We start from the raw sequence: 14,492 nt of genomic DNA, 5'->3' as shown, positions 1-14,492 counted from the left end.
ATCCTTTCCAACCTGAAGTGCCCCTGCCCCTGCTGGTGCTGGTGCTGCTGCTGCACAAACTGACTGAACTCAAATGGCCTGAAAGAATGCCAGTTGGGTCTGTAGCACGCAGACAAGCCATTACGTTATAAAGTATTCAACGCAAATGAATGACAAAAAGCACCAGCGAGCCATAATTATACCAAGAAACACTTAGATGAAACAACTCAGGGAGCTCTGCTGCTACAAAAAAGGAAAAGAAATCAGGAAGGCTTCATTTCACAGCCTTCCTGTAAGTCTTTTAAAGAAATTAAATAAATAAAATAAGATCAGTGGGTGTGTGACAGACAGACGAGATGGATCCACTGTGTGTTTTGATGTGAGCAGAACAAAATACAGCTTGTGGGCTTCTTTGTAACTGAAGCCTTGCTGCAGAAAAAAAAAAGAAAAAGAGAGAGAGCGAGAGAGAAAACTGACAGGAAACGATTTGTTGACTGCACCCGCCTTCCTCTCCTGCTGCAAAATGTGGGACATGACAGTACAAATCACAATTGCATAATGGATCTAGGTCAAACAACAAAAAATGACAGACCTGTGGAAAAGCAGCTCAAAACAAGGGAACTTTGGGAACAGTTCAAAGATTTTTAGGCAAAAGCTAAGATGCAGCTACGAGCCTTTCATCCACCTTTAATCTGAGGGTTCAACAAAGTAAAACGCCATAAATGGGGATTAGGATGACACCACAAGTCTGTGCTTGTGATTCCTGCTGCTGTAAAGTGATGTTGTGCACGTGTGCTTGTGTGTGTATGTCTGTTTGTGTAGGGATACAAAAGAGGGAGCGGGTGGGGAGGAGTCACCAGTGGACAACAACAGCTCTTTTCATTGCTGTCAGTAGATCCGGGTCAGCTGTGCAGGAGATGCTGAGAGTCCTGCAGCTGTTGGAGGGAAGAACAGCAGAGCAAATGAGGATGGAGAAGGAATAGCAGTGTGTGTGTGTGTGTAAGTGTGTGCGTGCTAATCATGTTGTGGGTACAAAAATCAGTTTTACACAGTCACATTGTGGGAACCTGCCTCCTTTTTTGGGGGACCAAAAAAGTTCACATAATCATAACCAGAGTATGAAGACCTGGTCTGAGGTGAGAGTGAACCTCCGGGAAATTAAACAAAGATATAGACAATGTTTGTGTGTGTGCGTGTGTGTGTGTGTGTGAGAGAGAGAGAGAGAGAGAGACAGAGAGAGTGCATGTGTGTCTGTTGAATGAGGAGATCTCCCCTATACAGCTCGAGCAGCCAATCAGCTGGCTCACTCTGACATAAAACCTAAACAGAGGCGAAAACAAAGATGGCTTTATGCCAGAAGACGACAGCTTCTGCTTACTCAAACTATTCCCTCCGTCTGTTATTTGGGTTTTAAGCATGTGATATGACACCATTTGAATAATCCACACACACATAACCTCGAATATGAAAAACTGTGCAGAGCATCTTCCCCTCTCATACACTCTGAATTCTGGCATGGAGCTACATCAGAGAGCCACGCTGTATGAAATTTGTTGAAATATGTGTGAATCTTGGTGCGTGTAGTTGCTTTTTCCTCCATTTCTGTATTTTTCTTCTTCTTTTTTTTTCATTTCCCATCAGCGCTCTCCTTTTGTGGTGTCACAGAGTCTTGCTGCTGTTGTGACAATAGTGGTGAGTCATGCTCTCAAACAATGTGCCAAATTTGTCCATGATTAAATTCAGATTTATTATGCACGGGGACTCAACTCGACACTTTGATCTTCAATCTTTATCCTCTGTATCTGGGCAGAAGGCTTCACTAAGACAGACGGTAATCAGGAAAGGCTTTTCAGAGACAACAATAAGGAAAACTCATATTTTAAACTGTATTGAATTTTCCAGGAAACTAGTCCTGTAAGAGCTAATGTCTTTAGAACAGCGTATACTCAGGGAGGCCACGAGACTGTTGGGTAAAAGGTTTAATTCACAGAAAATGATCACAATGTTGGTTTAAATATTCAAAATGCCATTGCGTGTTGAAAAATGATGCTTAACTTTACATGTACATGTTCACATGTTTCCAGTCTTTAAGCTGAGCTAACTAGTTTTGATATGAGAGTGGGCTCAGTAATCAGAGTGAGCTCCCAGGAATATCAAATTAAGCTTCTTCCCAAAATGTTGCACTATTCCTTTAATACGTGTATGTAGTTGATTTAGTTTGGTTCTTATAAAGCATTTGTTCTTTATTTGATGGGCCGAGTGGGTCAGGATTTTGTTTTTAAATCTTGTTTTCAAACACAAAATCCTTCATGCGTCAGTGAACATTTGCTGTACCCATGAAGAGATGCTGCGAGTGCACAGTCGGGGAGTTTTATCTTATTAAGCCTTCACTCTTCTGGAGGATGAGTCAGTAATAAATACAGTGGAGGGCTGTTTTTGTGACAGCTTGTTAGAGAAGCTGCCAAACAAGCTTTTAGACACATTCTGCAAGGTTCAAAAGTGATTCATGATCAATCAGGTGAGTGGTTTCAACCAAAATAACTTTTGAGAGGTCCTTTGTTGTGGTTATCCCTTTCACCATTATTCAGTTCTTTTATATTCATTCTTTGGAAAAAGATCTAATTAACCTCTTAGAAATTTAACTACCATGTGTCTTATCTTCTAGTTGGGGCACCTAAACACTGGAACTTAAAACACTAGTGGAGGAAAAGCTGAGATCTGCTTTCATTAAATGAAGCGATGTGCTGTTGACCTGACTGTCTCTGGGGGATTTTTGTCCTTCAGAGATGCTGAGCTGGGGGATTTTACCACCGGAGGGAAGGAATGAAGAGTCTGTTTGACAGATTTGAAGACATCAAGGTGATCTAATTTTGCCGCTTTACTCTCCTCTCTGAGAAGCTGATGTAGCCGTCCTTGAAAAGATTGAACTCCTCATATGTTAAAACTCCCCATCTGTGCACTCATGACGTCCTTTTCCATTCACTGCGATTATGGACAGTGGATGATACAGGCTGTATTTGGTGTACAAACATATGATTTGATTTTATTCTCATCGCCAAGCAAACATTCACTGGCCTTATAACAAGATAAATTATTGAATGTATTAAAAGATTCAATATTTCAGTTCAATATTTGTTTGAACTTGGTGAGAGTTACAAACCTCTGTGTCAGGGCTAAATCTTTTTACCGTGCGCAGGATTGTAGCTATTCACAGCTTTAATTGGATGATAGAGTGGTCGGCAGCTAAATTTATCTGATGTGTTTATTTGTGGACCTAAGCAGAGAGCATTTTACACTCTGATTAACTTTCTTCATGGAAGCAGGTTAGTCAGAATATAAAAGGAACCTGATGTTACTCTGCTTGTTCATCTGCAGTTTTTATCCTGTGTTTTCTTGTTCAGTGAGATAAGACTAGTCTGCTGTGGGTTTGAACACGTGAATTAAAGTCAGCTTCAGTGTCTGAGGTGGATTTGTGAAGGACAGTTACATTATTAACAACAAATGAAAGCCCTCCGTTCTGCATCTGAGATGTCGAATGTCTTTCCCCTTTTTTCTTATGAAGCTCTCAGATTTTTGCTCTCAGGTCCCAAACTCTTTTAGCACTTTGCCCAGGCGGAGCCACCTGACAGCTGTGTGGTAGCCTATGTCACCATGCTCCTCTAAAACTTCAAACTGTGATTCAGCGATCTTTTCCTGATGAAGTTAACTATTTTAGTTACAACAAGAGCAACATGGTTAATTTTTGGCACTGACTCACACAGCACCTGCCTGTGAAAATACGAAATATGAAAATACCACTTTTGGGTTCATTCCACTTAATAGCAACATTTCTTCCTGACAGATTTGAACAGCCATCTTTTGTAACACCTGCCAGTTTGCCCATTTCAGCCAAAGCGTTTCCAAGCATGCACTTACTTCTGTGAACGAATCACTCCTTGATGTAGGGCCTTTCATTGAGCACATTGCTGCCAGCTCCTGCTTCGTTTCAAACTTTCATTATCCCGTGCGCAAAGATAAGTAAGTGGGATGTGCCGTAGTAAAGCCAAAGAAGTCAGAATTGTCCATTTTGTTTTCCAGTTGAAGCTCCAGATTTCCTCCATTGTCACTGATCTGTTTTATTACGCTTCACCATGGAAGGTGAAGAGTAATAAAATCAAAGTCCACCAAAGGCTATTTGATAAACTCCCCCATTAGAAAATGGTTTACTGTATTTTGTGTGATTGTGAAAATCACAAAGCTGGTAGAGGTAAAGCGCACTTTCTTCTTTTTCATATGAGCTGACATCTTCCGGGAATTGCAATCTCACATCCTTTTCATAAACATCAGGTCCAAGACATTTACAGTGAAGCTTACACACACATGTTATATAAATCTTTAAAAAATATCAGTCAAACAAAAGCAACAACTGAATTGTGATTTCCCACAACTGCCAAAAAACAGTTTTCTGATGGGGAGTTTATCAAAGAGTGTTTGTTGGTTTGATGTATACCCATTTATGTTTGAATCCTAATTTCACACACAGGTCAGTGTGGGGGACACACAGACGTGGCTCGCAAGAAATAGAATTTAATCTAAGGGGACAAAAAACCTAAACCACACCAGGAAAAGAATCACCTCTCTGCAAATATGCGGTCACATTCTAACAGTAACATCTACCAGTGTTTCTAAACTTCAAAGACTTCACCTCTGTCTTGTCTTCACTCATCAACTGCTTGTTTATCTTCTGCCTGCTTCCCGTCCTCTGCACCCTCCTTATCTCTTTGGCCTATTATTACTTGTTTAAAACTCTGGTTTCCTGCAATCCTTCATCTCTGAGGAATCCTTGAGATACAGTCTAAATTTATCCTGTTTTCCCAGAAAGTCCTGAGCTCTCCATTGATGCCAAAGTGCCAGGGAAAGCCTCTGAGTCCCTGGCATGGAAAATTAAAGAGTGAGGTAAACAAATGCGTGGAAGCACTTTGCAACAGGAAATCTTTTTAAAGACAAAATTAAACACATTTTCAGGTTGCAGGTATATTTTGTTGTATTCAGTGGTCAATGCATTATGAATGCTAAGTTTTTATAGAACTGTTATTTTATTTAAAGATACAAAGTTATAAAAGGAAGCAGTAAAACAAGTTAATAAGGCATTAGTTCTGCAGTTGTAACTATTAGGAAGTTGGTAATAAGACTCAATGGGATTTTACAAAATCTAAAAACAATACTTATTCAAGATTTCTAAAGCTTTAGTAAATTATATCTTTGTTCTAGTTTAATACTCGCAAGCACTAAAAAAAAAACCATTTGGTTTCACTGCACGTGGCTTCATGACAAAGATAGACAAAAACTGTACAAGTTATTCTGCACGTGACTTCGTTTCCTCACACATAGATCCAAACAGTAGAAGAACAGAAGATATTTTATCATCCTTCCTTCCAAACAATATATCTGATCCTCTTATGAGCAACAGCTCAGGCTGACAAATGACCCGCAATACAGGATGGACACATGAAGACGGTTGCATAATACCAGCAGACCTGCCTCCACGTGAGGGAGGCTTACTCACTGTAACCCACAGTAAACCCTCGCAGGTATAGGTTACTCACTGTCATTTCATCATCATCGTCTGATATTTCATTTTCTCTGTGATTTGATTTGTGTCCAAAGGGTTATTCATCTGAGGAATGTCACGAAAAAGATTATCATGACCAGCAGGAATCGCACTGCAGCAGAAACAAGGCAGAAAAATACAATAAAAATAGTAAACAGGAGCAAAGGCTTCAGGGATGTGCTTCGTGTGCAGTTTCATATATCTGTGAGGAGGACATTTAATCTAACGATTTTGCCTTAATGTTCCTATAAATCAACACCAACCGATAATTTTAGGCCCCCTCTTCCTCCTGTACTTGACACTTTTCTCCAGGCTTCTGGGAGACTATTATACAACTTCATTCAAGTCATTACACCTTTATTGGCCCGAATGCATTCTGCACCATTTGCGGTTTATGTAGCTGAGAGCGTTTATTAGACAATCCCATCATTCAGCAGGTGAAGTGTTGCTTTGCGCAGAGTTGGCAACAACATTTGTGCAAATGTTGCTTTACAAACAAATAATACTACAGCTGCTCCTGCACTGCCACATAGACCAATAAAGTAGCACTTGCCTTACTGTGCTGCTGTTTCTCTGCAATTTAGCTTCATCACAAATTTCAGATATCTTGAACACACAAATTCAACCTGAGAAAGAAGGTTTAAGCTTGTGTCAAAGCGCAGCATCACTGATAAAAATCAGGACATATAATTAAAGCCTCCAGATGAGCTACTTAATGTGTTGAATATGTTATCTCAAAAAGTTTTAAATATTTTTAGTTTACAGCGGCCTAAATGTTAATACCCATAATTTTTTAATTAAGTATTTTATCCGTATAGTTTAAAAAAATATTATTTATTGTACTTATTTAATTTCTGCATAATTTCGTAAATTGCACAGTAGGTTATTTTATGTTTCTTGAATTGTTATATTTTAACGTCACTTGTATTTATTTTAATAATTATAACTTATATGACTTATACTATAGCCTGTTTTCTGATATAAACATGTATTTTTTGCGCAGATACTATAAAAAAACACATATTTAAGCAATCGGATGCATTGTGCTGCTGATGAATCTTGATTATGTGTGTGTGTGTGTGTGTGTGTGTGTGTGTGTGTGTGTGTGTGTGTGTGTGTGTGCGCGCGGCCGTCGAGCGCTGTTAGGAGGAGTCTGTGTCGGAGGGGGGCGGTGTGTGCCGAGCCGCTCCGTGAGCTCACTGGCTGCTCTGTCTCTAATGTGTGAGAGTCCTCTTAGAGGTCTGGCCACCGCGACCGACGTTTGGTCATTAGGTGACTGAAGCTCGCAGTGTGCGGACACTCCAGCACCGCCTTCAGTCCGACCCCGGGACCGGGAGAAGTCAGACAGAGGAGACTTTACGCACAGCTCTGCTGAGGAGATGGAATACATTGAAAGGACTCCGACTCTGTGAAAGTTTGGGTTTTTCTCGTGGAAAAGCAAATTACAGACAATTAATCGGAATGCAGTCACGCTTCACATTCGCCTTCTTTTGAGGTGCAGCAGAGGATGACACCTGCACCACACTTGGCATCTTTGAATAGTAGGTCAAAGCTTCTGCGAGAGTGACTTTCTGCCTCTCATTCTGCACTCAGATCACAGTCCCGCTCGCTCTGGTCCTTGGTTATTTTCTGCAGCTGCAGAATCAGTGCATGTGTTGCGCTCCTATAGCCTATGTCTTCATCTTTGCACCGTCGCGGACTGCGGCAGGAACGCACAAGCGGGCAATCATCTCGTACCTGGACTGCGCGTAAACGCAGGTGAGCTGCTCTGAGGACAGTCATGTACATTTCTGGTTCTGCTGTCACATTTTTCATCTCTTTGAACCAAAGAGAAGGTTTAAAGCAAGGAATAGCCAGATGTAGCTCTGTAAACAGCCTGAAGTGCATTCTGTGCTCACTGTGCTATATATTCACCATGTTGGTTCAAGCATTTGCTGATTAAGAGAGGAATCCCTTTAATAGTTTAAAATCCAGGAATCTGGAGGGAGATTAAATTAGACTGGTGGTTAACCCCTTATAGACCAGTTTATCCTGTGAGCTTTTTGCCCTTAAGGGTTGAAACAAATGGTGTTAATCCACATTGACTATGTTAAACGTTAAATAAGCGTTGCACCAGCAGTTTCAATTAGCTCCCCAGAGATGTTTAGTCTCAGTGAATTTTTATCCCAAAATGGTTTAATTACTGCAAAAATTCATGATGTTTACCCAACATTTCCAGGATGTTGGAGGCGCTTTTGGGATCTCCTCTGAAATTCAATGCACAGTTGAGTCCTTTTTTGGCTGCACAAGATGAGTTTAAAGAGGTTACAGTCAGCCACCGGGTCATTTGGCAGTAGATGATGTGTTTGTGGGATTAGTTGGCTTTGTTTACGTTCGTTCTACTTTGCATTAGATTAAACTCTTTCCTTTTTTTGTCTCTGTCATTCAGCACTCTCTGACATGCCTGCACTACTCACCTCTTCATGAGATCACACCTCCTGGATATTTAGAATAAAAGAAAAGGAAAAACTTCCTCCTCATCACCAGTGAGGCAGTATAATCTGTGAAGCACTGACTGACTCACCATGGGCACCGTACTATCATTATCACCCAGCTCTCGCAAATCAGGCTACTATGACAACCGTCCCGGCTCTCTCAGCCACTACCCGAGCCTCAGCAGCCGCTCCCTCAACAGCCAAAAAGACCGCGGGCTAAAGAGGGGCCAGTCCATCTTCCTCCCAGCACTCACATGGAAGAGACTTGTGGCCTCTACAAAGAAGAAGGGCAACTCGAAGAAAGGCTCTGGTGGCCCGGTGGCCCTCGGGGATCCTCTGAATAACAACAACAACATTAACATCTACCAGAAGGATCCCGTGCTGCACCTCAACCATGAGAATGTGAAGAAGTCGCTGTCATGTGCCAACCTGTCCAGCTACGAGGGAACAGCCGGTCTGGGTCTGGGGCTCGGCTACGGACTGGGGATGGGTCAGGGACATGGATATGGCTACACCAAATCCCAGCAACTTTCCTCTGTGAAAAAAGTCCCCCAGGGCACGGTGACCTCGTCTCCGAAGCGCGTCATCGTCCAGGCCTCCACCAGCGAGCTCCTCCGCTGTTTGGGGGAGTTCCTGTGCTGTCGCTGCTACCGCCTGAAGCACCTGTCTCCGGCCGATCCGGTGCTCTGGCTGCGGGCTGTGGACCGCTCGCTGCTGCTGCAGGGCTGGCAGGACCAGGCCTTCGTTACTCCGGCCAACGTGGTCTTCGTCTACATGCTGTGCCGAGACGTAGTGGATGGTGATCTAGTGGCGTCGGAGCACGAGCTGCAGGCCATCCTGCTCACCTGCCTCTACCTGTCCTACTCCTACATGGGCAATGAGATCTCATACCCTCTTAAGCCCTTCCTGGTAGAGGCGGGCAAGGAGGCCTTCTGGGACCGCTGCCTCGCCATCATCGACGCCACAAGCTCCAAGATGCTGCGCATCAATGCAGACCCGCACTTTTTCACACAAGTATTTGCTGAACTCAAGAGCGAAGGAGGCTGCGGCCCTCAGGATTATAGCCGGGTGCTTGATCGGTGAGCACCCATCCTCGCTGACCACATGCCTTTGTGTACACTCATGCACTCGTACACACACACACACACACACACACACACACACACACACACACACACACACACACACACACACACACATAATTGTCATGCAGATTGCTCCACCCCTTTTTCTTCTATGAAGGCCTATCTTAAAAGAATTACACAGAAGTATTGAATCATTGCATTTGTGCTTGTTGCCATTGTCCCATCCGTCCACAGATAACTGGTTGAGTGGGGCTTACAGCTGTTTGTGAGTTTACTTTAACCATTTGGTCCACCTGCTCCCTTCCGTGTCTGGTCCCAGTCGTCCCAGCTACTCCTCTGTATCTGCACAGCCTCACCTTAACATTATCAATCTGTATGCACAAGGCAAGGAGATGCCATCACCTTACGCAAAGCACGTTTTTTTTCCCAATAGTGACAGAAGAGAAAATAGGGCTCAGACAACATAGTCCACATGAAAATTTCATGGATAATACAAAGCAACATCTTGACATCCTCCGCCGTCTCAAGTGCCCGCGGTTCAGACTGATGGGAACAGCTGAGACGTCCATGTTTGCTCAGTAAAACAAAACGAACAGGCAGTGTGTTTTTGTGGAGCCTTTTGAGGGAACACTTGCTGTTTGTTTTTCCCTTCACTCACTCAAACCTGCCAGCGGCTCTTCCGTGTGTTAAAGTCTCATTTAACCCTGAGGAGGAAGCCGAACATGCGTTTACCGTGGGCATGTTTGGTGCGAGCGCATGCATGGCTGTGCGCGCAGGCATCGTGCGCTGGACGGCAGCCAAGGTCATCAGCTGTTTACCCCATCCTTTGTTCCCTGCATCTTGTTGACAGGGCACCCACAGCCGTGGTATTAATGAGATTAGCCGATTACTGCTGCCCCTCCCCTACGTCAACCTCTCCCCCTTCTTGTCCGGTCGGCAGCCCTGCAGACCTTCAGTGGCTAATCCAGCCCAGGCAGGACTGGGCAGGACTATAGACACACACACATTAAAATACTTTGCTGTGTGTGCTTTATTCTCCGTGCTGCGTGAATGTGTGGCACACGTGTGCAGCTTGGGGTCCGAGGTGGAGGCAGCAAATCTTTCCAGAGGCCATCCAGGCAGAAATGACAGACGAAAGGCGTTTGTTATTGCTGCTTCTGAATTTGTCCCACTTTCTCATCCCTCACCTGCGCATCCTCATCTGCCATCAACAGGCTCTCAGGAACTGGGAGTTCATTTCTCTCATGTTCCTCCCTCCGCTCGACTATTCCCTTGAATGAAGCCATTGGCATTTGTGCTTCAGTGGCTTTAATCCCTGGTCCTCGTGTGTTTTACTGTGCATGTCAGTGATGGGTCACAGATGAGCTCCGAGTTCATTGTTTTTAGATTTTAAGGGCTTATCAACTGCATTTGAACCACTGTAGTCATAAGAAGATTTGGTTCTACAGTAATTTATATTTGGTGGCTTTTTATTTTTTTTCTGGGAGCTCTCTCTTCTTTCACATGCATGCAGGGGAAGCCAGAGGAAGGGAGAGCAGCTGCAAGACCCAGCTGAGAACAGAGCAGGCATCAGCGGCAGCAGACGTGATATTTATTAAGTCAGACACAGCATGGAAGGACGAGCTGGGGTGGAAGTGGGTTGCAAAGTGACTTGCCCTATATGAGATAGAAAGTTGGCTCTGTAGAAGGGTAACGGCTGAGCAATCAGCTGATCTGGGCTTGCGTTAAAATCAGCCAATCTGCCAAGATTGCGGCTGAGCTTGACTTCATGGCCGCCGTGAACTAGAGCTACGTCTTGTAATGCTGACAGCACAATAAAAGCTCGATTAAAGCCCAAATGTTCAAATTTTCAGAAAAACGCTAGACGTATGGATTCTTTTAGATTTTTTAATCAAGGTTGATAAACTCACATATTTAAAGGGTTTGGGGGAGAAAAATGAAGAGGCTTCCCAACTTATTTTGGGCTTATGCTCCTTTAAAAATTATATGTGTGTCTGTGACTCATCGCTGATGCGTATGTCTAATTGTAAAACGTGTTTTTAAAAGAAAAATGTAAGTAATTTACATAAAGAAGGTAAATGTTTGTGGAAAAAAAGATATCTTTTTGTTCTCCTCCTCTTTTAATCACTTCAAGATCCTTCAGAGTCTTTCCTGTGACCCTTATTTTGGGTTCTTGAGGGGGTTTATGATGAATTTGAACCAAGAAGCTGTTTAAAACATAAAAATTTCTTATTGTGTGAAGTGGAAATGCCTTAATCTTATTGTAGCAGGGCATCTGGAGGTTTTGGTGCTCCACCTCCCTTCTCCACGTGGCAATCACTTTGGTGTGATGCTTCGCTATATTCTCGGCCACAAGGTCGTACGATACACGAGCATCTTCTAATCCTGCAGCCCAATCAAACAGATAGAGGGAACCCAGGATGAAAACATGGAGAAATAAGCAAACAATTCCCCTCGAGTGAAGCCTTCAAGCCCAGCTCTGACAAAGTGAAGGCTGCCCCACCGCCTACTCCAGCTCATCCAAGCTTACTGGAGTTGAGCCTCCCTGCTCTCCTGAGGGGTCTCGCATGAGCTCACGCCAGCCTGAGAGGAGCGACTGTGGTGAGTCACGCTCGGAGAGTCGAGTAGTGAAACATCGCTTTCTCTACAGCGTTGACCAGCAGCCATTTTGGACTTGTAGGTCAGCGCAGCTCTCTCTGCGGCCTGGTTTCGTCTCTAACAAGGACACTTGTGTCTTAACTCACCCCCTCCTGCCTCTCCCCTCCCTACACACACTCAGCTGTTGTTCCCTGCCTGTTTCATTAGATTTGACACCCCGCACCCGCCAGCCATTGTCAGGACGAGGAAGGGCAGAATGGGCCAGTTTGTTGGCACCGGCTTGGTTTGTGTTTGCGTGTGCATGCAGGTCAAAGTTAAGGGCAACATCTGCTTCCACCATGCAGCTCATGCAGACCTGGGTGATAATTAAATCATCTCATTGACATCAGCAAGAAATGAGGAGTAGAGGAGCACATCGCGACCCTTTTCTTTTAATGAAAAAGGCCTTTTTCTTACACGTGGCCTATTCCTCACTCTCTGTAGCAGCACAGACACAGCACAGAACCACGATTATATCAGCCTGATCGTTAGAATTTGACCCTAAACAAAAAGGCAACACCTCCCCCGCCCCTTTTTTCAGCACATCTGTCCAATCAGTCGGCAGCTGGACTGTATAGCTGTTCCTTAACTAACTCGCTTTTTAGCTGGAACTGTAATTCTGTTTTATCCAATCAAAACCCCCCGATATGCGTCCCGAGCGGATTCTTGCTTCTGACTGACGGCGGACACACGATGCCTGTGATTTAACCGTGATAAAACAGTGCAGTTTGGACCTCGCTCTGTAGATGGGACCTCCGTCTGGGACTCTGGCAACTGAGAGTTGCAGAATATTTCAGGTGGCTCTTTGCAGGAGGCTTTGGCTGTTTGTGAACAATGTTACAAAAGACTTAAAAGATAAGTCTGGTATTGTTCTTTATTTTTCTTACTGTCAACAAGCATCAGACTGGGTTTTTACGCTTTCAGACTTGTCTGCAAGCTGGTTCTGACTGAAGACGGGACGTGAATGTATACTTTTATTTTATGAAAAAGGGGTGGGCACTTTAGTTTATAGGAAACATCAATGACACAGGAGGAAATTAGTTGGGGAATTTACAGCTGCAGGGTTCGAGTTAGAAAAACTACAGTGCCTATGTTCATTAAATTAAGCAGCATGTGTTTGTGTTTAAGCTGCTGCGTATCAATAATTATTTGATCTGTTGACACTAAGAAATCTGGAAAGTACATCACTGCTTATCCTTTAAGCTGCCACAGCTCTGTGAGCTGTGTTATTTCAGTGCTGCTGTAGGTTGGTGTGTCATTTCAATGGCACGCCTTAGACTGATGATGTAAATACGAGGATGTGTAACAAAAAGAGCTGTTAAGAATGAAAAAATGAACAAAAACAAATAGTGTTGCTGTGTAGTAGCATGCATGCCAGCCAGGTAGTTTAGATATTTTTCTTTCTTTTTTTTTTACTTCTGCTTTTGTTGGATATGTGTGATGTTTTAAATGAATTTCTATGGTAATTTAAAACTGGATCTCATTGGTTACAGGAAACACGATGTCGTCAGTATTAAAGTCTCTCATGGCTGCAGGTGTAACGATCAACATTATGGTCTGCTCATGTTCAGAAACACTAGAGACATTTAACGAAACAGAAAAGCTCGTTTTTCGAAAGTCCTGAAAGATCAAAGCGTGTCACGTGACTCACTCTCACACCAGGCTTCATTTGTCACTTCGCTAAGTTAGATGTGGTCATCTGGAGTCTTTTTTAAAACCCGAGCTCGCCCCTGTCTTGTTGCTAAATTCGTAAAGAACTGATCGAGTTAGAGGCTTTTCTCATCGATGCACCAGCTGGTGACACAAAGGCGTCCATTGTGCGTGCAGCAGTCGTCGCAGGCGGCTCCGGCTCGGCCTGCGTCCTCTGATGCAAAACAACACGTTAAAATTTCACCACAACTTCACTTTATTTCTGCGTCTTTTCCTGTGCCAGGAGTGGACAGATGTTAGTCCAGAGATAAATATGTGACTGTCCAGTCCATTTCCTCCTCCACCGCTGCTGCTGCTCCTGAGTTTCCATGGTTACTTTCCTCAGACATCTTTTATAACTGTCGCACCGAGATGAAGCAGCACCTCGAGCGACTTTTGTAAAGCCACTCAAGTGTGCGTCTCTCTAAAAGTGAAAATACTGTTGATGGGGAAAACTTGAAGAAAAACAAATGTGACTGTTTCATTTTTTTTTCTTTTTTTTGTTGTTTATTTCCTTTTTCATGATGATGACGATGATGATGTTTACTATATTGATTATTTAATAAAGTATTGAGCTGAAATCCAAACCTGCTGCTTCCCATTTTCCACTTAAATAAACTGCCTTTGTCCTCCACACAGCACATGATGATATATTCTCTGCATTCAATCCAGCTAACTTAAGGCTGGCTGTAAATTCATGTGGGACATAAGAAAAAAACTTAATGCACAGACACACAATGGCGCTGCGCTGCAGATGGCCTTTTGGCTTCCTGTCAGTGAGGGCTGGGCTCCATCTGAGCATTTCTCTGCACTCAGTTGCCACCCTTTCCTCTGTTACCACAGGTGGAATTGCTGTGATGTGAAGCTGCCTCTGCTCTCCTCCGAGTGCGATGAGAAGATTTTTATACGACATGAAAGAACAAAGTTGGTGCTGCAGAGCTGAGACGGCTTTGTTCTGCAAGCGTACATGAGTTTAAAATGAGAAACGCAGAGAGGAAAGCAGGTTTTGTGTTGCTGATTTAGTAGCTGTGGTCAGCA

At 43.5% G+C, this 14,492-nt stretch overlaps 1 protein-coding gene across 2 annotated transcripts; it reads left to right on the top strand.

Annotated features, from left to right (window-relative positions):
• The first annotated feature begins 6,794 nt into the window (after window positions 1-6,794).
• On the top strand, window positions 6,795-13,909 carry LOC147303564 (cyclin-dependent kinase 5 activator 1). Of its 2 annotated transcripts, XM_086280303.1 has the most exons (3): window positions 6,795-7,064; window positions 7,163-7,327; window positions 7,998-13,909. In XM_086280303.1, exon 3 carries the CDS (start codon window positions 8,134-8,136, stop codon window positions 9,124-9,126), a length of 993 nt encoding a protein of 330 aa, XP_086136429.1. In that variant the 5' UTR covers window positions 6,795-7,064; window positions 7,163-7,327; window positions 7,998-8,133; the 3' UTR covers window positions 9,127-13,909. The 2 variants fall into 2 exon arrangements, with proteins under 2 accessions (XP_086136429.1, XP_086136428.1); XM_086280302.1 differs by having other exon boundaries at window positions 6,795-7,327.
• Window positions 13,910-14,492: the final 583 nt, after the last annotated feature.

Source organism: Aulonocara sp. 'chitande type north' Nkhata Bay, linkage group LG22 (genome assembly GCF_057382095.1).
Source record: "Aulonocara sp. 'chitande type north' Nkhata Bay isolate Kocher_YH1m ecotype deep benthic linkage group LG22, A_spYH_male_GT1.1, whole genome shotgun sequence".
Lineage (NCBI taxonomy): Eukaryota > Metazoa > Chordata > Actinopteri > Cichliformes > Cichlidae > Aulonocara > Aulonocara sp. 'chitande type north' Nkhata Bay.
Note: the sequence above shows the minus strand (reverse complement) of the source record. Positions and strands in the feature narration are given on the sequence as shown.

Coding starts and splice junctions, on each gene's coding strand:
- LOC147303564 (XM_086280303.1), top strand. CDS start 8,134: ATGGGCACCGTACTATCATTATCACCCAGCTCTCGCAAATCAGGCTAC.